Here is a 21,857-nt window from a genome sequence, read left to right on the forward strand (position 1 = left end):
TGCGGGATCTGCTGCGGGTAGCTCTTCTGTTGCCGCATTATTAAATAGATCATTGATGTCGCTGTTCTGGTAATTGATGCCACGAGGATCTATTGTATTCATTGATGCAGCGTGCGTTAATTACTGACATCCGGCAATCTCATATCTTCACCGTCAATGTCATCACTTTCTTGTCACTTGCATTGGTGGCATCAGTCAGTATAAAACCGCTCCGTTTATCCTACGTCACCTGTGATTCTGCTGAATTGTCACCGTCTCTTATCTGCTTAACTGATTGTATGTCTCTCAGCAGCGTTTTACATCATCATGAAACCACCCCAGAAAAGCTCGTCCCGCAGGAAGTCGGCGCATCCGCAGAAGAAACCTGCAGCTCCTCCTCAATCTCCGCCAAGTAAGAGAAAGTTGCACCTTGATCATCTTATCACTCTCATTATATATTTTATTTTAAAAATGAATTCCAGATAACCTCGGGTCGTGTAATACTAGATTGTAATCCGTTTCTCAGCTTTATATCTTAGAGGGTTCGTTTCTATGCAGGTAAAAATCTTACTTACAGAAATTTCTGTAGCACAAGGCCGCCACTAGGGGGAGCAAACTGAGGACTGATTTATATAGGCACAACAGGAGCTGTATGCATGTGCACAATCGTCTCCCCCTAGTGGTGGTTGCAGGAAGCACGTTACTATATGGCTCTGGGAAGGGAATCTGAGAACACAGCTCACACCCATGAAGATATATTATGAAATGAGGGATCTAAGAATTTCCAACCTGCAGTCCGACCGCTCTATTCATTCCCTATGGGATCGCCGGAAATAGTCAAGTTTGACTGCTCCTTGCCCAATTATGCACTCTGCCGTGAGCGGCTCCGCGCAGGCAGGCGCGATGTTGTGACGTCAATTTCTGAGCCTTTTTTCTACTCCGTTTATGCAGCGTGTGGATGAGACGTGTTTTATCTCATCCACTTTGCTGCTACTGTATTATGCTGCCGATTTTTCCGCATTATAATACAGGTATACGCCGTATTTACGCAATGTGTGAACTGACTCTAACCCCTCCACCCACCCCCCCGCCAGTCCCCGCAACAATGTTCTTGCATCAAACCGGTCCTCGGTGCAAAATAGGTTGGGGTCCACTGCCATAGAGAATGACTTGAGTGACCACCACTCTGGGACCCGCACTCTTGTTAACAACCCGCAGCGATCCGGCATTTATCACCTATCTTGTGGATAGGTGAAAAATTATTTTCGTGGTACAACCCCTTTAATCAGGTATCAATGGGACTTGATGGACCCCAAATTATCAGTCATAGAAAAGTATCTAAAATTTGACCGTCCACATTTATATCCTTTTTAGGTCCAACATTCTGTGCTGATTAATTTCTTAAAGAGGCTCTGTCACCAGATTTTGCAACCCCTATCTGCTATTGCAGCAGATAGGCGCTGCAATGTAGATTACAGTAACGTTTTTATTTTTAAAAAACGAGCATTTTTGGCCAAGTTATGACCATTTTTGTAGTTATGCAAATGAGGCTTGCAAAAGTCCAAGTGGGTGTGTTTAAAAGTAAAAGTCCAAGTGGGCGTGTATTATGTGCGTACATCGGGGCGTTTTTAATACTTTTACTAGCTGGGCGCTCTGAAGAGAAGTATCATCCACTTCTCTTCAGAACGCCCAGCTTCTGGCAGTGCAGATCTGTGACGTCACTCACAGGTCCTGCATCGTGTCGGCCACATCGGCACCAGAGGCTACAGTTGATTCTGCAGCAGCATCAGCGTTTGCAGGTAAGATCGACTTACCTGCAAACGCTGATACTGCTGCAGAATCAACTGTAGCCTCTGGTGCCGATGTGGCCGACACGATGCAGGACCTGTGAGTGACGTCACAGATCTGCACTGTCAGAAGCTGGGCGTTCTGAAGAGAAGTGGATGATACTTCTCTTCAGAGCGCCCAGCTAGTAAAAGTATTAAAAACGCCCCGATGTACGCACATAATACACGCCCACTTGGACTTTTACTTTTAAACACACCCACTTGGACTTTTGCAAGCCTCATTTGCATAACTACAAAAATGGTCATAACTTGGCCAAAAATGCTCGTTTTTTAAAAATAAAAACGTTACTGTAATCTACATTGCAGCGCCTATCTGCTGCAATAGCAGATAGGGGTTGCAAAATCTGGTGACAGAGCCTCTTTAATGTCGTTTTACAGCAGTGTGAGCACAGTTTTCTGAAACGGAGCTCTAAATCTCCTGCGTAGACAGTTACATGGTATAATTTTGTCTCCCTGCAGCCACCACTAGAGGGAGCTCACTGCATACTGTTTTGTTACCAAGTTCAATGTACAACCATATACAATGACCTCCCTCTAGTGGTGGCTGCAGGTAGCATGTTATGTTTTAAATCTGTTTACCTGATGTTCCTTGGGGGACATTAAGGTAATAGGCCATTTTCACACAGGGCAGATACGCGGCGTAAAAGTACACAGCGTATTGGCCCTGGGCACCGGAGGTAATTCTGGCTGAAAAACTGCAGTTTTTCGGCTGGAATGTCCATAGCAGGTAGAAAAAAAACCCATACTTACCCGTAGCCATGGTGACGTGTCCCTCTGATGTTCTGCAGCAGTCATATGGGATGAGACATCATCCCTGGAGGCCGGGTTGAACGCAGGAGCAGAGAGATCTGGGTAAGTTTGGCGGGTTTTTTTCGGCTGCGTCTGGATGAGATTTGTTTGAATCTCCTCCACTCTTCTGCTTCTGTATTACGCTGTGGAGTTTCCGCAATGAAATCGGTTGCAGAAAATCCGCCGTGTTTACCCTACATGTGACCCCGGCCAGACAGTGAATTTCCATGTAGCGGGAGATTCATTTTCAGCTGTGATTATGGATTTCTTTCTTACAGGTAGTGGGGAAACAAGTCACAGACCGAGCACACAACGAAGAAGACGCTACCGCCCAGGAGCCCATGCGCTGATGGAAATAAGAAAGTACCAAAAATCAACCAATCTGCTCATTCAGAAAACCCCGTTTTTCCGCCTGGTGAGTGGATGTGTCCTCTGCGGCTGCTCCTCTTTATTGTCAGTGATATTCCCCTTTTATTCTTGCAGGTGAGAGAGATCTGCCTGAAGTATTCCCGCGGCGTGTTTTACTACTGGCAAAGCACCGCACTTATGGCGCTACAAGAGGTCAGTATCTCATACAATGCACTGTCCATGTAACGCATGGGTCAACCAGAGAGGGAGCTGCTCTTTGCAGTGGTTCACTACTCAGCCCCCGCCCCCTCTAACACATCCATATGCCCTAGCGGGACATTTGCATAGGGGTTGTGATGCATTGTGGGAGTTCCAGAGGCCAGACCCCCCCCCCCCCCCCACCATCACTCTAGCTAACAGCTCATAAAAGTGAAATCTGATCAGTCCTTCGAGCTGTGTAGTAAATTATACCGGGAGTGCTGTCACTTTAAGAGGGACTAATGCTCTTCTGTATCCACAGTCAGCTGAGGACTTCCTCGTGAGTCTCTTTGAAGATTCTTACCTCTTCAGTCACCAGGCCAATAGGGGCACTCTCTTTGTGAAGGACATGCAGCTCGCACGGAGAATCCGAGGCATCCCGTATGAACTGTGATAACGCTGCCGTTTTATCTCTCAAGATTTGATGAAGATTGATCACGTCTAAATAGTTTTATATTAATGGAGAAAATCTATTGGGTAATACAAGTTTTACCATTGCATAAAAGATCCAGTTTGGAAGAGTAAACCGGCTTTAGCGCCCCCTCCTGACACTGGTTACAGTGGAGGTTTTTTCTTTGTTACAACCAATATGGCTGCCGCTGCAGTTTGCAGGGTGGTAGTGCAGTCGTTTTTCTGTCCAGCTATGTAATGGGTTATAGGGGTCCAGGATGTAGCACAGAAAATGACCACAAGGCGGCACTGCTGGACAAAACCGCTAACAAAGACGCTGGACACAACCGCTAATGAAACCTGATCTGGCCGACCTTCTAATTGTTCTGCTGAGTTTATGATCCGCTTCCTGTTTTTATTCTGTGAAGATTTGTTAATTTTTTCAAATAAAAAAAAAATGTATATTATAACTTTGATCTTCATCATTTTAGAATAATCTTCATAAGGGCTTGGATATGATCAATGACTCCAGCTTCGCTGTAGTTCAATACTCTTGCTCTGTCCCACCCCCATTCTTTACACTGCAGCTATGCTTGTTCAGAGTGTTTGCTGTGTGTGTGGGTGGGTGTGTGGGTTGGGTCCAGAAATATTTGGGCAGTGACACAATCTTCATGATTTGGGTTTTGCTGCCACCACATTGGATTTGAAATGAAACAACTGAGATGCAATTGAAGTTGAAACTTTCAGGTTTATTTCAAGGGGTTAAACAAAAATCTCCTGTGAAAAGTTTAGGAATTGCCACCATTTTTCTACACAACCTCCTCATTTCAGGTGATCAAAAGTGATTGGACAAATTAACATTACCATAAATGTTTTTTTTTAATACTTTGTAGAGAATCCTTTGCAGGCAATGATGGCCTGAAGTCTGGAACCCATGGACATCACCAGACGCTGGGTTTCCTCCTTTGTTTTTGTTTTTTTTTTATATTTCAAATTTTTTATTTTCAAAAAAAGAAATGGGGATACAGAAAAAGAAAAGGGGGTGACATGGGTACAGAAAAAGCCCATGAGGGCCGATCATTTCAACCTATATTTCAACAACAATAAGTAAATATGCAATCAAAGTCCTCCCAACATAGTACCATCAATACACTACAAGCATTAGTATAGCAAGACAGGAATACCAGCATTACACCCTCATCCGCCCCTCCATCACCCACATCTCAGTCAATTCTTAGTAACGATTGATTCAAATAGGGAAGTAAACGAAGGGTAGAAGGACAAAAGGAAGGGGGGGGGTATAGGGAAAATCTTAAGAGGGAGAAGGGGAAATGTCCTCCCCTCACTCCCCCCCCCCCTCCCACAGCACATCACAGACCAGAGAGAACTCAAGAGCTCCCTGGTTCTCCACTAATCAGTTCACCCATGGCCCTCTAGTATCTGTCCGACTTGCAGAAGTCAAACCAATAGAACCAGGTTTTCTGAAACTGCGTTGCTCGTTCGGGTGCGGAATGGAGCAACTCCTCCATTCTCCGAATTTCGTGAATGCGCTCCAGCCATTGTCTAGTCACAGGAGGCTCAGAGGATCTCCAACCGCCCAGAATACAAGCCTTAGCTACGTTCAACAAATGTCTCACTAACATCTTCCTGTAGCGCCCCACAGGTATATCGTGGTGGTGCAGCAAAATCCATGCCGGATCATCTCCCAGCGAGATTCCTGTGATCTCCAGAATGATATCTTGAACCTCTGACCAATAGGTGCGAAGGTTCTCACAGCTCCAGAATATATATAAAAGCGTTCCCTCTTCTCTGCCGCATCTCCAACATAAAGGAGAAACATCCGGGAACATTTTATGTAGCACATGTGGGACTCTGTACCAACGGGATAGTATTTTAAAACTGGTTTCCTGATAGGCGTTACTAATAGACGCCTTATGTGTGAGGAGCATGATCTTTTCCCTTTGCTCTTGTGTTAGAGTAATCTGAAGATCTCTCCCATTTCGTAATATATGGTGGGATGAAATCCTCAGCAGGAGTGAGCAGCACGCAGTAAAGACTGGACAGGGCCCGTCTCACATGCCCCGTTTGAGAACACAAAGTTTCAAAGGAAGATAGAGCTCGGTCATAGGAAGCCGGTGTAGGTAGTCTTGACAAGTAATGAGTCAATTGTAACGCCTGCCATTGGGACGCGTCCGGGAGACCCTCTGGTTGGGAAAGCTCTTCTCCACGCAGCCAGGGCCGCCATCAGGGGGTATTAGGGGTACTGGTGTGAGGGGCCCGGCCAAACCTAACTGAAAGGGGGGCCCGGCAACTGCCGCAACATTCTTTGGTAGGAAAAAACGGGCCCTTGCAATTGGGCCCGTTTTTTTCACCAAAAGAATGTCGTGAGCTGCTGCTGCTGCGGGCCCCCTCCCCATGGGGGGCCGTCAAACCACCCGCGCGCGACCGATCGCACGCACAAGGAAACTCCCGCGCGTGCGCAGTCGCGAGCGCGCACCCACGAACGCCCGCACTCGAGACCGCCCGCGCGTGCACCCGCGAAAGCCCGGAAGCGCGCACCCGCGATCGCCCGCGCGCGCAACCGCGAACGAAGCACGCGCAGCCGCGGTCACACATGGACAAAACTTACCTGGAGCCTGGCTGGAGGTGAAGGACTGGACGTCTGGACCGAAGACCTCGCCTGGAAGATATCGCCGGAAGAGGACTGGAGTGGGAGCAGCTCTTCTGACACGGTGAGTAAATTATCTCAAAGTGCTGTTTATGTATGGCCCTGTTCACACAGTATTTTGCAGGCAAAAAAAAATCTGCCTCAAAATTCCTTAAAGAATTTTGAGGCAGATTTTGACTTGCCCACACTATCTTGCCGCGTTTTTTGCTGCGTTTTTTGCCCGCGGCGATTGAGGACAGGAGACAAAAAACGCAGCGAAAAATGAACTTTCTGCCTCCCATTGATTTCGATGGGAGGTCAGAGGCGGAACCGCGGCAAGAAAGGACTTGCTGCTTTTTCTTTTTTCCGCGACTGGCTCCCATTGATTTCAGATTAAATCAATTGGAGGCGGTTTTGGAAGTTTTTTGGTGCTGATTCTGACGCAGTGTCCGAGTCAATATCAAGGCCCAAAAACTCTGTGAACTGGGCCTTATTGTTAGGGCTTATTCAGACGAACGTGTAATACGTCCGTGCAACGTGCGTGATTTTCACGCGCCTCGCACGGACCTATGTTAGTCTATGGGGCCGTGCAGACCGTCAGTGATTTTCACGCAGCGTGTGTCCGCTGCGTAAAACTCACGACATTTTATGCAACACATTTTATTGTGGAAAATCTGCAGCGTATTACAGTCGCAGCAGAGTGGATGAGATTTGAACAAATCTCATTCACGCTGCAAAAAAAATGGACCTGCAGTGTGGCTTTTTAAGCCACAGCATGTCAATTTATTCTGTGGAATCGCCGCTCCTCTGTTGCGGAAATGCTGCGGTTCTGCCGCAAAAATCACAAAATGAGAAAAAAAAAAAAGGTACTTTTTTAAATTTATTAAAAAGTTTAGACTTGCCCAGGCCGCAGTCCTGGTGACGCGATCCTCTATTCTTAGCGCAGCCCGGCCTCCTGTCATGATGTTTCATCCCATGTGACTGCTGCAGCGGTCAAATGGTCTACAGCGTCATCCCAGGAGGCGGGGCTACGTTCAGAAGAGAGAGATGCGTCACCAGGACTACGGCCGGGGCAAGTCTAAACTGTTTTTTTTCCTGCAGGATTCCCGCAGCGGACAAGCCTCACGAAACCTGCGCCAGTATTTCCAGTCGCGGAAAAAAGAAAAAGCAGCACGTCCTTTCTTGCCGCGGTTCCGCCTCTGACCTCCCATCGAAATCAATGGGAGGCAGAAAATGCATTTTTCCCTACGTTTTTTGTCTGCTGTCCTCAATCGCCGCGGGCAAAAAACGCGGCAAGATAGTGTGGGCAGGTCAAAATCTGCCTCAAAATTCGGTGCGCGGTTCCAGGCGGTCGCGGGTGCGCATGCGCGGGAGTTTGCGGGTGCGCGCGATCGGTCGCACGAGCAGCAGTGTTTGCCTGCCCCCATGACGACCCCCATGCTACCATCAGGGGGGGTATTATGGGTACTGATGTGAGAGACCCAGCCAAACCTAATTGAAAGGGGGGCACGCAGCTCACGACATTCTTTTGGTGAAAAGGCAAGTCGCGGCAGTTGCCGGGCCCCCCTTTCAATTAGGTTTGGCCGGGCCTCTCACATCAGTACCCATAATACCCCCCCCTGATGGCGGCCCTGGGTAGCATGATATAGTGCTGGACGGAGTACCTTTAACAGGCGGTGCCACGGGAGGGGGGCCCAGAAAATTTAGCTGTAGGGGGCCATGAAATTCCTGATGGCGACCCTGCACGCAGCCATGCATTGCCCCTATAAAAATGACTTACTCTAAAATGCCCCTGCTGTACCCATATCTTAAAGGTCTGATCTGACAGACCTGGTGTAATGATAGGGGTAGGGAAACGGACAAGTGAGCCCTAATCTACCCGCCACTCTGTCCCTGCCTACTTGCAACGACCCGCCCTAGGCGACGGGGTACAACTGGGCGGCGGTCCCTACGCTCAGTAAGTGCACAAGACAAACATACAAGGGAATATAAAGCAAAGGGAAAGGGGCAGTTGCCCACGGCAACACCGTGAGCAACAGAGTGGTGAACGAGCCAAGTCAAACCAGGAGAGCACGAGGTACAAAACGCAGAGCAGAAGAGTCGTCAGAAAGCCAGGGTCAGAATGGAGCAGGATCAAATTGTTCGGAGCTGTAGCTGGGCCAGGAAACCACACGGAAAGAATCACAAGCAAGGAGGAACAGGAAAGGAAGGTATAAATAGACAGAGGGCGGGAGCTAGCTGAGTCTGGCCAGGCTGCGATAGGCTCTCCCACTCCTAAGCCTACCAGCCTGAGTGGTGGAAGCTGTAGTCAGTCTCAGAGAGATAGACTCAGGTGAAGACTGATTACCTCTGGAAGTTAACCCCGAAGCTGTGCCTGGCAGATCCTTTACAGTACCCCCCCTTTTATGAGGGGCCACCGGACCCTTTCTAAGTGGACCTGGTTTACTGGGGAAACGAAGGTGGAACTTCCTGACCAATACCCCAGCGTGAACATCCCGGGCGCGTACCCAAGTCCTCTCCTCAGGCCCGTATCCTCTCCAATGGACCAGGTACTGGAGGGAGCCTTGGACCATCTTGCTGTCCACAATCTTGGCCACCTCGAATTCCACCCCCTCAGGGGTGAGAACGGGAACAGGAGGTTTCCTCGAGGGAGCCAAGGACGGGGAGCAGCGTTTAAGGAGGGAGGCATGAAACACGTCGTGTATACGAAAAGATGGGGGTAACTCCAGCCGGAAGGAGACAGGATTGAGGACTTCAATGACCTTATATGGCCCAATAAACCGGGGAGCAAACTTCTTGGACGGGACCTTAAGACGCAAGTTCCTAGATGATAACCACACCAGATCCCCGACCATAAACAAGGGGTTAGCAGAACGTTTTCTATCAGCCTGAGTTTTTTGTACGCTCTGGGACGCCTCTAGGTTCTTCTGAACCTGGGCCCAGACTGTGCACAGTTCCCGATGAACGACCTCTACCTCGGGATTGTTGGAACTACCAGGTGAAACTGAGGAGAACCGTGGATTAAACCCAAAATTACAGAAAAAGGGGGAGACCCCTGACGAGTTACTGACCCGGTTATTAAGGGAAAATTCGGCGAGGGGAATGAATGAGACCCAATCATATTGACAGTCAGAGACAAAACACCTTAAATATTGTTCTAGAGATTGATTAGTCCTCTCAGTTTGGCCATTGGTTTCAGGATGGAAGGCAGAGGAGAAGGACAGATCAATCTCCAACTTCATACAGAAGGCTCTCCAAAACAATGAAACAAATTGTACCCCTCTGTCCGAAACAATATTGACAGGGACCCCATGGAGACGCAGGATGTGTTTGACAAACAAGGTAGCCAACGTCTTGGCGTTGGGTAGTTTCTTGAGGGGCACAAAGTGGCACATCTTACTGAAGCGGTCTACTACCACCCACACCACCGACTTGCCTTGGGATGGAGGCAAATCGGTGATAAAATCCATGGAGATATGTGTCCAAGGTTTCTGGGGAATGGGCAACGAACGTAGTAAGGCCGCTGGTCGGGACCTGGGAGTCTTGGACCTAGCACAAACCTCACAAGCGGCGATGTAGGCCTTAACGTCTTTAGGCTACCCAGGCCACCAATAGTTTCTGGCAATGAGGTGTTTGGTGCCCAGGATGCCTGGATGACCAGATAGTGCGGAGTCATGATTTTCCCTAAGTACCCTTAGCCGGTATTGCAGGGGAACAAACAGCTTGTCCTCAGGAAGGTTCCCGGGAGCTGAACCTTGATCAGCTGCAATTTCAGAGACTAAATCAGAATCAATAGAAGAAATGATTATACCGGGAGACAAAATACAAGCAGGACCTTCCTCCGAATGAGGGCTGGCCATGAAGCTACGCGACAGTGCATCGGCCTTAATATTTTTAGACCCAGCCCTATAGGTAACCAAAAAGTTGAATCTGGTAAAAAATAGCGCCCATCGAGCTTGTCTCGGGTTTAGCCTCTGGGCAGATTCTAGGAAAACCAGATTCTTGTGGTCGGTAAGGACCGTTACCTGGTGCCTAGCCCCCTCCAGGAAGTGGCGCCACTCTTCAAATGCCCATTTAATGGCTAAGAGTTCGCGGTTGCCAATATCATAGTTACTCTCAGTGGGCGAAAACTTCCTGGAGAAGTAGGCACAGGGACGGAGATGGGTGAGGGACCTGGTACCCTGGGACAAGACAGCACCCACTCCCACCTCGGATGCGTCAACTTCCACGATAAATGGCTCCATTTGGTTGGGCTGAACCAGCACCGGGGCCGAGATAAAGCACTTCTTAAGGACCTGAAAAGCCTGGACAGCCTCTGGAGACCAGTGGAGGAGATCAGCACCTTTGCGAGTGAGGTCCGTAAGAGGCTTAGCGATGACCGAGAAGTTAGCAATGAATCTCCTGTAATAATTAGCGAACCCCAAAAAACACTGTAGCGCCTTCAGGGAGGCAAGTTGGACCCATTCCGCCACAGCCTGAACCTTGGCGGGGTCCATGCGGAATTCATGAGGAGTGAGGATTTGACCCAAAAATGGTATCTCCTGTACCCCAAACACACATTTTTCGGTTTTTGCAAACAGTTTGTTTTCCCGAAGGACCTGGAGCACCTTCCTGACATGCTCAATGTGGGAGGGCCAGTCCTTGGAAAACACCAGTATGTCATCAAGGTACACTACAAGAAATATCCCCAGGTAATCTCTCAAAATCTCATTTAGGAAATTCTGGAAGACCGCCGGCGCATTACACAACCCAAAGGGCATGACGAGGTATTCAAAATGACCTTCGGGCGTGTTAAACACAGTCTTCCACTCATCCCCCTCTTTGATGCGGATAAGATTATACGCCCCCTGTAGATCAAACTTAGAGAACCATTGGGCCCCCTGAACCTGATTAAAGAGATCAGGAATCAAAGGAAGGGGATACTGGTTCCTTACAGTGACCTTATTCAGGTTACGGTAGTCAATGCATGGCCTAAGACCACCATCCTTCTTCCCTACGAAGAAGAAGCCAGCACCTACCGGAGAAGTAGAGGGGCGAATGTAACCCTTGGCCAGGCATTCCTGGATATACTCTCTCATGGCTTCACGTTCGGGACAAGAAAGATTAAATATCCTACCCTTAGGAAGCTTAGCTCCTGGTACCAATTCGATAGCGCAATCGTATTCTCTATGAGGAGGTAACACTTCGGAGGCCTCCTTAGAGAAAACATCAGCAATGTCCCGAACAAACTCAGGTAGCGTGTTCACCTCCTCAGGGGGAGAAATAGAATTAACAGAAAAACATGACGTCAAACATTCATTACCCCATTTGGTAAGCTCCCCTGTATTCCAGTCAAACGTGGGATTATGCAACTGCAACCAGGGAAGGCCTAAAACCAAATCGGACGATAATCCCTGCATCAACAGTACAGAGCACTGCTCCAAATGCATGGAGCCAACAAGGAGTTCAAAAACAGGGGTATGCTGTGTAAAATAACCATTAGCAAGAGGAGTGGAGTCGATACCCACTACCGGGACAGGTTTAGGCAAGTCAATCAAAGGCATAGCAAGAGACATAGCAAATTCCACAGACATGATATTAGCAGAGGACCCTGAATCCACGAAGGCGCTGCCGGTAGCAGACCTACCTCCAAAAGAGACCTGAAAGGGAAGCAAGATCTTATTACGTTTCATATTTACGGGAAATACCTGTGCGCCCAAGTGACCTCCCCGATGATCACTTAGGCAGGGAAGTTCTCCGGCTGCATTCTTACGCTTAGGACAGTTGTTCACTTGATGCTTGTCATCCCCACAGTAGAAGCAGAGACCATTCTTCCTGCGGAAATCTCTACGTTGTTGGGGGGACACTAAGGCCCCGAGTTGCATAGGTACCTCTGAGTCTTCCGGGGAAGAACGAAGCAACGGAACCTCGGGAGGCATCATGGGGGAGTCGGAGGAGAAAACACATAAACGTTCGCGTTGTCGTTCCCTGAGACGTCGGTCAAGTCGTACCGCTAAAGCCATAACCTGGTCTAGGGAGTCAGAAGAGGGATAGCTAACTAGCAGGTCTTTCAGGGCATTCGACAGACCCAACCTAAACTGGCACCTTAAGGCAGGGTCATTCCACCGAGAAGCTACGCACCACTTCCTAAAGTCAGAACAATACTCCTCAACAGGTCTCTTACCTCTCTAGTTGTGCTTAGACTGTTTGGGAATGTGACTAATGAACCTCTCAGTCTCAGCACAACTAGAGAGATTTATCGTACAGGGGTCTGGGAAAGCTGTGTGACCACCATTACCCCTCCTACTGGAGTGTGAAAGGTTCATTAGTCACATCCCCAAACACACTCCAGTAGGAGGGGGTAATGGTGGTCACCCAGCTTTCCCAGACCCCCGAACGATAAATCTCTAGTTGTGCAAAATCAAGTGTAATCAAGCATTTTTTTTATGTGCTTTTTGGCACGTAAAATGTGCAAACAATACACGGCGTGTGAACCGGTCAACTGAAAAGTCATTCTCTTCACTTTCATCATTCTAAGGGTATGTTCACAGGCAGTGTTTTCAGCTGAAAAATCGGAAGCAGGACGCCTGCAAGCGTCTGCCCATTGGTTTCAATGGGAGATACGGCATTCTGTTCCGACAGGGCGTTTTTTACGTGGTCGTTTTCCAAAACCGGCACGTAAAAAGACGCCCGCCAAAATGAAGTGTACATCACTTCTTGGGACGTTTTTGGAGCCGTTTTTAATTGACTTTATAGAAAAACAGCTCCAAAAATGGCCGTAAAAACGTGAGTTAGATTAAAAAATGGCTGAAAATCAGGAGCGGTTTTCCCTTTGTTTAGTAAGCGTGTGAACATACACTTAGCCTTTTGGTGTTTCCTATAACTTCTGCCAGATGCAGAATCACACCCAAAATGGCTGCCGGACACTGCTTAGCAATTTGAAGACACCTTTTCCTGGCTTGTGGGAGGGGGGGGGGTGAGATTCCCTCCCACATTTACGGCAGCTGTGAGTCAGGTTGCTTTGCCTTATTCACCTTGCTGTAATTCTGTGAAGTTCTCCCCCTGGTGGCCAACATAGGAAAACATGTCAAATTATTATTTAATTTTTAATACTTTCCACCATATGGAAGAAAAAAAAAATACAGCAAAAAACTTAAAAAATATAATAGCAATAAGTAACAACACTTAAAAAAAAAAGGTTTAATTCGCGACACATTCCCTTTAAGGCAGCAGAATAGGCTAGTAAAGCTCTGTATATTGGCACACACCTCACACTCAATTACGGACCATAATTGCAGATAAAAATACTCATCCATTCATTTCTATTGCAAATGGACACCTCCTATATTTACAGGGCCACCTGATCGCATCCTGCAATATTGACACAGATTAAAGAGAACCTTTAATCTTTAAAGGGAAGGTGTCGCGCAAATTTTTTTTTTTTTATATGTTATTGCTTTTAGTATGTTATTAAAATAAATTTTATTTATTTGTGTTTTGTGTTGTACTTTTTTATTACTATTACTTTTACTTCACTTCACTATGTGGGCTGCCATTTTATTTTCATCTCTGTATGTGTCGATTAACGACACATACAGAGATGGAATACGGCACATGCATCCCCATAGAGAATGCGAACGGGAGCCGTTCCATTCACTATAGCGTACGCCGTCTGTGTGGGAACGGCACATGCGCCGCTCCCACACAGTCCAAAAGGAAGGTCTTCGGCCGAGCGACATCCGGCGCCATTTTCATGTGGACCGGAAGTTGCGGCCGGACAGTAAGATGACTACTTCCGGTCGCGGCTTCCGTCCATATGTTCAGAAGCAAGGACTAGGAGCGGACGGAGCGACGGCGGCAGGAGCAGGTAAGTTATGTTTGTGTATGTTCGTGTTATACTGTGTATTTACCACTGTATCTAATCCTCCTACACTGTACATTTGCTCAAAAAATTGCGACACACAGTGTAGGAGGTTTGAACATTCAACCCCCTCCTTTCTCCTGGCACTAGCCAGGATAAAGGAGGGGGGATTGTTTGAGGACGCTAAAGCGAGTGTGTCTTCTCCAATTTTGCAGCATAAAGCAATGAGGTTGCTTTACCACATGCCAATGCTGCAATTTTGGGAATTGCTCCCTCTAGTGACCAGCACATGGAAATGTTATAAATTAGAATCTAATTTATAATATTTCCTGACTTGTGAAAAAATGTTAAAAAATTAGAACAATGTTTAATCATTTATATACTAACAGTTTAACTAAAAAAAAACAAAAAACATTTTTCTAGCGACACATTCCCTTTAAGCTAAAGAAATGCAGCTCGATCGCGTTGAGATCTGGTGACTCGGTCATTGCAGAATATTCCACTTTTTTGCCTTATATACTCCTGGGTTGCTTTCGAAGAATGTTTTGGGTCATTGTCCATCTGTCCTGTGAAGCAACGTCCAATCACCTGCTGCATGTGGTTGAATCTGAGCAGAAAGTAAATCCCTGAACACTTCAGAATTCATCCGGCCGCTTCTGTCTTCAGTCACATCATCAACAAACACTAGTGACCCAGTGCCAGGCAGCCATGCATGCCCATGCCACCACACTGCCCCCGCCATGCCACCACATTGCTACACATGCTATACATGTATTACACAGGATGTGGTGTGCTTTGGATCATGAGCCGTTCCGAGCCTTCTCCATACTTTCTTCCTCCCATCATTCTGGTGCAGGTTGATCTTAGTTTCATGCTGTTCCAGAACTGGGCGGCTTCTTTACTTGTTGTTTGGTAAAGTCTAATCTGGCCTTTCTGAGGCTCATTAATGGTTTTCACCTTGTGAACCCTCTGTATTTGCTCTCATGAAGTCTTCTCTTTATGGTGGACTTAGATACTGATCCACCTACTTCCAGGAGAGTGTTCGTCACTTGGGTAGATGTTGTGAAGGGGTTTTCTTCACCATGGAAAGGATTCTGCGATCATCCACCACTCTTGTTTTACGTGGACGTCCAGGCCTTTTGGAGTTCCTGAGATCACCAGTGCGCTCTTTTTTTTTCTTTTTTTTTTTAAAGAATATACCAAACTGTTGATTTGGCCACTCCTGACATTTGTGCTTCTCTCTGATGGATTTCTTCATTTTTTTTCAGCCTAGCGATGGTCGGTTTCACTTGCATTGAGAGCTCCTTTCACCTCATGTTGTGGGTTCACAGCAACAGCTTCCAAATGCAAATCCCACACCTGGAATCAACTCCAGACCCTTTACCTGCTTAATTGGTGATGGAATAACGAGGGAATAGCCCATGCAGCCCATTAAATAGCCTATTGAGATAATTGTCCAATTACCTTTTGGTCCTTTGAAAAAGAGGCAGCTACATATTAAAGAGCTATAAGGGTATGTTCACACGGCCTATTTTTGGTATTTTTTCGGGCCGCATAACACATTGCCTTGTTGTGCCAATAAAGATTTTCTAGACCCGCTGTAAACCATTTTACCCGTAAGTCACAGGCTACAGCGGGGGTTCCCAACCAGTGGCTCATGAGCCACCTATTGCCTGCTGTATGGCTGACCATAGGAGTCCTTCGTAATGACCATGTGAATCGTCAATTTACATTGTTCCAGCAGAATGGGTGCTGGTCTCGGTGCAAGTCGCCTTAAAGAAGTGACAACATCTAATGCTTGGCGCACTGGTCGTCACTTTTTTAGTGCCAGTGTCATTTTTATTATTTCTAGTTTTGGAAGTAAAGCAGTTTTAGTAATAAAATACCACAAAAAAACCCCGGACTCTCACATACCTTGACCCCAGAAGCTGAGACGATAGATGGGGCCGTATTTCTAGGCCAGGCGCATGAAATGTCGAGGAAGATCACTGCGCCCCAGATCCATCAGATTCCCGATGAAGGGCAGTGGTGCGGGACGCGGAGGGCGCTGGTTCTGGTCGAGTCCTGACAGGCGACATTTGGAGTGGGAACATCTTAAGTATAGAAAGAAGAGGACGACGAGGGCCGGCAGCAGCAGAGGGACCATAGTGAAGCTGAAGACTTAGGCCTCATGCACACGACCGTAGCCATGTGCACGGCCGTGAATTTCGGGTCGGCCGGCTGCGGACTGTCAGCCACGAGCAGCCCGCAAATCGCGGGACATGCCCATGGCCGCGGCCATTATTTTCAATGAGCCCGGATCGCAGAAGACAGCCGTAATAAGACAGGTCCGTTCTTTCTGCGGTGCGGGCTCCCGGGCCATGCACAGACCGTAAAAACTACGGTCGTGTGCATTGCCCCAGAAAAATGAATGGGGCCGCAATTCTCCCGTGGATTTTCGGTGGAATTGCGGCCGCAAAAGCACGTTCGTGTAGATGGGGCCTTAGGAGATGCTGGGTGTATATGTAGAGACAGGCGTAACCTTGAGGACAGGAAATATACAGAGGGAGGCATGGAGATTGATAGGAGAGGAGGCAGCGGACACAGGGTGAGCACTCAGTGTGGAGAAGACACATTTTATGCACAGCCATAAATTGAGTGGAGTTCCCCTTTAATAACCTCACCAGGTGGCAAGGCCCTGGCATGCTGGGAGTCGTAGTTTCACAACCGCTGGAGAGTCTCCGCTCTAGAGGATCACAAGCTTCAGGCTGCACATGCCCAGTACAGTGGAATCCTCAGCCTGGGATCACTGCAAGTCCAAATTACATTGGCGGCAAGATTTGGGGGCTCTGAACTTCTCTCTACAGCAATCTACAAATTATATCACATCGCCTACAGGTCCTGCGCACTACATTGCCCAGGTGCTGTGCGGTTTATCTATAGGGTGGATGGGGCCCTTTAAATGGTGGATTTTCTATTCACAGCCCAAGATCCTGTGACCGTGACCTTCCCCTGTGTTTTATCGCTTCATCTAATGAATGACAGGACTGTACTGACCTTGGGCGCAGACGGAGGGTGAGCGGAGAATAAGTCAAGGAGAGATGAATGATGGATAAGACAAATGAAACGAGGCCTCCGTGTGTGTAATGTAATATGCAGTGTTTGTGTGTGTGTGTGTGTGTGTGTGTGTATACACATACACACACACACATTATACATACACACATATATATATATATATATATATATATATACAAACACACATATATATACATATATACACACACATTATATATATATATATATATATATATATATATATATATATATTACATACACACACACACACACACACACACACATATACAGTATATACACACACACATATACATATATAAGTATATATATATATATACACACATACATATATATATATATATATATATATATATATATATATACACAAATACACTACCGTTCGAAAGTTTAGGGTCACTTAGAAATTTCCTTATTTTTTAAAGAAAAGCACAGTTTTTTTCAATGAAGATAACATTAAATTAATCAGAAATACACTCTATACATTGTTAATGTGGTAAATGACTATTCTAGCTGCAAACGTCTGGTTTTTAATGCAATATCTACATAGGTGTATAGAGGCCCATTTCCAGCAACCATCACTCCAGTGTTCTAATGGTACATTGTGTTTGCTAACTGTGTTAGAAGGCTAATGGATGATTAGAAAACACTTGAAAACCCTTGTGCAATTATGTTAGCACCGCTGTAAACAATTTTGCTGTTTAGAGGAGATATAAAACTGATCTTCCTTTGTGCTAGTTGAGAATCTGAAGCATTACATTTGTGGGTTCGATTAAACTCTCAAAATGGCTAAAAAAAGAGAACTTTCATGTGAAACTCGACAGTCTATTCTTGTTCTTAGAAATGAAGGCTATTCCATGCGAGAAATTGCCAAGAAACTGAAGATTTCCTACAACGGTGTGTACTACTCCCTTCAGAGGACAGCACACACAGGCTCTAACCAGAGTAGAAAGAGAAGTGGGAGGCCACGCTGCACAACTGAGCAACAAGACAAGTACATTAGAGTCTCTAGTTTGAGAAATAGACACCTCACAGGTCCTCAACTGGCAGCTTCATTAAATAGTACCCGCAAAACAAACGCCAGTGTCAACGTCTACAGTGAAGAGGCGACTCCGGGATGCTGGCCTGCAGGGCAGAGTGGCAAAGAAAAAGCCATATCTGAGACTGGCTAATAAAAGGAAAAGAATAATATGGGCAAAAGCACACAGACATTGGACAAAGGAAGATTGGAAAAAAGTGTTATGGACAGACGAATCGAAGTTTGAGGTGTTTGGATCACACAGAAGAACATTTGTGACACGCAGAACAACTGAAAAGATACTGGAAGAGTGCCTGATGCCATCTGTCAAGCATGGTGGAGGTAATGTGATTGTCTGGGGTTGCTTTGGTGCTGGTAAAGTGGGAGATTTGTACAAGGTAAAAGGGATTTTGAATAAGGAAGGCTATCACTCCATTTTGCAACGCCATGCCATACCCTGTGGACAGCGCTTGATTGGAGCCAATTTCATCCTACAACAGGACAATGACCCAAAGCACACCTCCAAATTATGCAAGAACTATTTAGGGAAGAAGCAGGCAGCTGGTATTCTATCTGTAATGGAGTGGCCAGCGCAGTCACCAGATCTCAACCCCATAGAGCTGTTGTGGGAGCAGCTTGACCGTATGGTACGCAAGAAGTGCCCATCAAGCCAATCCAACTTGTGGGAGGGACTTCTAGAAGCATGGGGTGAAATTTCTCCCAATTACCTCAGCAAATTAACAGCTAGAATGCCAAAGGTCTGCAATGCTGTAATTGCTGCAAATGGAGCATTCTTTGACAAAAGCAAAGTTTGAAGGAGAAAATTATTATTTCAAATAAAAATCATTATTTCTAACCTTTCTCAATGTCTTGACTATATTTTCTAGTCATTTTGCAACTCATTTGATAAATATAAGCGTGAGTTACCCCAAACTTTTGAACGGTAGTGTATACAAAAAAAGATAAGGCTACATGTCTATATTCTCCCAGTGATCTGCATGTGAGTGTAAAAGCCCTTTAGGCCTCATTCACACCACAAGTTTTTTTTTAACTGCGGTTTTTAATATACTTATATTACTTATATAGGTCAGGTCTCTATGCTCTATTTTCTCATGAGCTTCTCAGAGGGGGGTTACCAGGAACTAGGAAACCCCTCTAGGTCTATTCATGCTCAGGGCCGACCTTATGGGTGTGCGACCTGTGCCATTGCACAGGTCTCCATTCCCCTGCTTGTGTTTCAGAAGCACCCGGGCCTGGCGAATCAGCAGCTGCATTTCCGTCCGGTCGCTTCTTCGGTCAGTGGCGTCACTATCGTTGTAGCAGCCAAAGCGGCTACTAGCGGCAACACCGGGCATGAGGGTGCACGTGCCTCCCGCCTGGACGGCACCCCCATGTTATCTCCCTGCTCTTCTATCTACTAGGCCAGTGGTTCCCAACCAGGGTGCCGCGAGAACACTTCAAGGGTGCCGCAACATTCCTCTGAACCACGGCCATGCTTTCTCTCCTCCTCCTCACAGCGTGCAGTGCATGGGAGGAGAAGGGGATTTTTTGCAGCCTCTGTAGATGGCACCCCCCACCCCACCTTCCTGTATATAGCACCCCCCCTTCCTGTACATAGCTCCACTGTAGCTCCCTGAAGGAGCGGAATCCCCCTGTGGCCAGGGATTATATGGACAGTGACATCAGGGGCAACTCGTGAAGTGGAATCCCCGCCTACAGGGTTGCTGGCGCAGTGATTTGGCTCCAGGCGAAGCCCCTGACGTCACTGTCAATGAAAGGACAGAGACGTCAGGAGCTTCTCATGGAGTGGAATCCCCGGTCACAGTGTCGTCAACGCTGTGGATGGGGATTCCGCTTCAGGAGTTGCCCCTGATGTCACTGGACAGAGGCATCAAGCTCTCCATCCAGGAACGGAAACCAGCCACAGGGGGATTCCGCTCCTTCAGGGAGCTATAGTGCCACTATCTACAGAAGGGGGGTGCTACCTACAAGGGGGCTGTGTGGCACTACCTACAAGGGGGCTGTGTGGCACTACCTACAAGGGGGCTGTGGGGCACTACCTACAGTGGCTGTGTGGCACTACCTACAGGGGGCTGTGTGGCACTGCCTACAAGGTGAAGGTGGGGGATTATGGCACTGTCTACAGGGACAGGTATGGGGGCACTATCTACAGGGGGACACTATCTACAAGGGGGGGTGGCTGTGTGTGGCAGCCAGGGGAGGTGTGCATTATACTGTATGGAGGCCACTAGGCAGACATATTATACAGTGTAGGGGCACTACAGGGAGCAATATACTGTGTGACACTTAGGGGGCATAATACTGTGTGGGCAGCATTAGGGGACAAAATAATGTGTTCTTGAATAATATATATTAAATATTATTATACTGTATGGGGGCACTAAAGGAGCATTCTACTGTGTGTGGGGCACTAAAGGGGCATTATACTATGTGGGGGCACTATATAGGGCATTACACTGTGTGGTGGCATTATACTTATTTATGGGGCATTTATGATGGGGTGGACCGCCGAAAGATAATTTTGCATGGGACATCATCTATCCTAAGGTCGACTCTATTCACGCTAATAGGATATACAGAAGGAGATTGTTATCAAGAGGCAACCCCTTTAATGGAAGACATAAAATTACAAATCTGCACTATTTCTATTCATTTCTTCTCTTTTCTCTATTAAGTAAAAATTAAATAAACATAATAATAATCACAGGCACTCTACAATAGTTATGTGATTTAAGTAAATAATAACATGTCATTAATGTCATTTTGAAAAAATTAAAAGGAAAAGGTTCTATCGTACCACCCGCATGCTTGCCTGGTTAAAATATGGTCACTGTATGTGGTCTACTTTGTTACCAAGTCAACCTCAAGTGTTTGACTGATTCTGATTTAATGTAAATATATTTATGGGCCTACTATTATAACTGAAGGCTTGCATGAATTGTGTTTCAGTTTGTACTGCATTTACATAATGTAGCTATTAGTATGTAGTACATGTTATTTATCATACTAAACTTTCTGAATTTGCATGGTGTTCATGTATAACAAAAAAAATATTCTTCTAATTTAATGCATTATATTATCATTGGTGTCATTATAATATACTACAAAATAAACTCAAGCAGGAATAGATTTTTTCCTTTTGGACAGTAGAAGCTTCATATTACTAAGATCTCTGTAAAGCACTATTTCTTTCATTGTTTAAGTATCGCCTAAAGAAGTCTGTTTGCTTTTGAGACAAATATTACATAAATTAGACATTATATTAGACTCATAAAAAAAATGATCACTAATTTATACAATTATTGCCTTTCCTATATTATCTTGGTCTCTAACACAGGAAATAGATTCCAGATGACAACTAGTGATGGTAGCCATTACAGCTCTGCTCAGCTGACAAACTCAGCATCGCTAATGTACGTACACGACCGTTCAAAAGTTTGGGGTCACCCAGACAATTTTGTGTTTTCCATGAAAACTCACGCTTATATTTATCAAATGAGTTGCAAAATGACTAGAAAATATAGTCAAGACATTGACAAGGTTAGAAATAATGATTTTTATTTGAAATAATAATTTTCTCCTTCAAACTTTGCTTTCGTCAAAGAATGCTCTATTTGCAGCAATTACAGCATTTCAGACCTTTAG

At 46.3% G+C, this 21,857-nt stretch overlaps 1 protein-coding gene across 1 annotated transcript; it reads left to right on the top strand.

Moving 5' to 3' along the window:
- The first annotated feature begins 296 nt into the window (after positions 1-296).
- LOC142731452 (histone H3-like centromeric protein A) lies at positions 297-4,081 on the top strand. Its single transcript, XM_075849390.1, has 4 exons — positions 297-391; positions 2,894-3,030; positions 3,099-3,176; positions 3,484-4,081. The coding sequence occupies exons 1-4, from the start codon at positions 307-309 to the stop codon at positions 3,613-3,615; spliced, it is 432 nt and encodes a 143-aa protein (XP_075705505.1). The 5' UTR covers positions 297-306; the 3' UTR covers positions 3,616-4,081.
- The last annotated feature ends 17,776 nt before the right edge of the window (positions 4,082-21,857 follow it).

Source organism: Rhinoderma darwinii, unplaced genomic scaffold (assembly GCF_050947455.1).
Source record: "Rhinoderma darwinii isolate aRhiDar2 unplaced genomic scaffold, aRhiDar2.hap1 Scaffold_789, whole genome shotgun sequence".
Classification (NCBI taxonomy): Eukaryota; Metazoa; Chordata; class Amphibia; order Anura; family Rhinodermatidae; genus Rhinoderma; species Rhinoderma darwinii.

Excerpts from the sequence above, each read along its gene's own strand:
- LOC142731452 (XM_075849390.1), top strand. The coding sequence starts at position 307 with ATGAAACCACCCCAGAAAAGCTCGTCCCGCAGGAAGTCGGCGCATCCG. Across the intron at positions 3,031-3,098 it reads AAACCCCGTTTTTCCGCCTG|GTGAGAGAGATCTGCCTGAA; the intron begins GTGAGTGGATGT and ends TTATTCTTGCAG. Across the intron at positions 3,177-3,483 it reads CACTTATGGCGCTACAAGAG|TCAGCTGAGGACTTCCTCGT; the intron begins GTCAGTATCTCA and ends CTGTATCCACAG.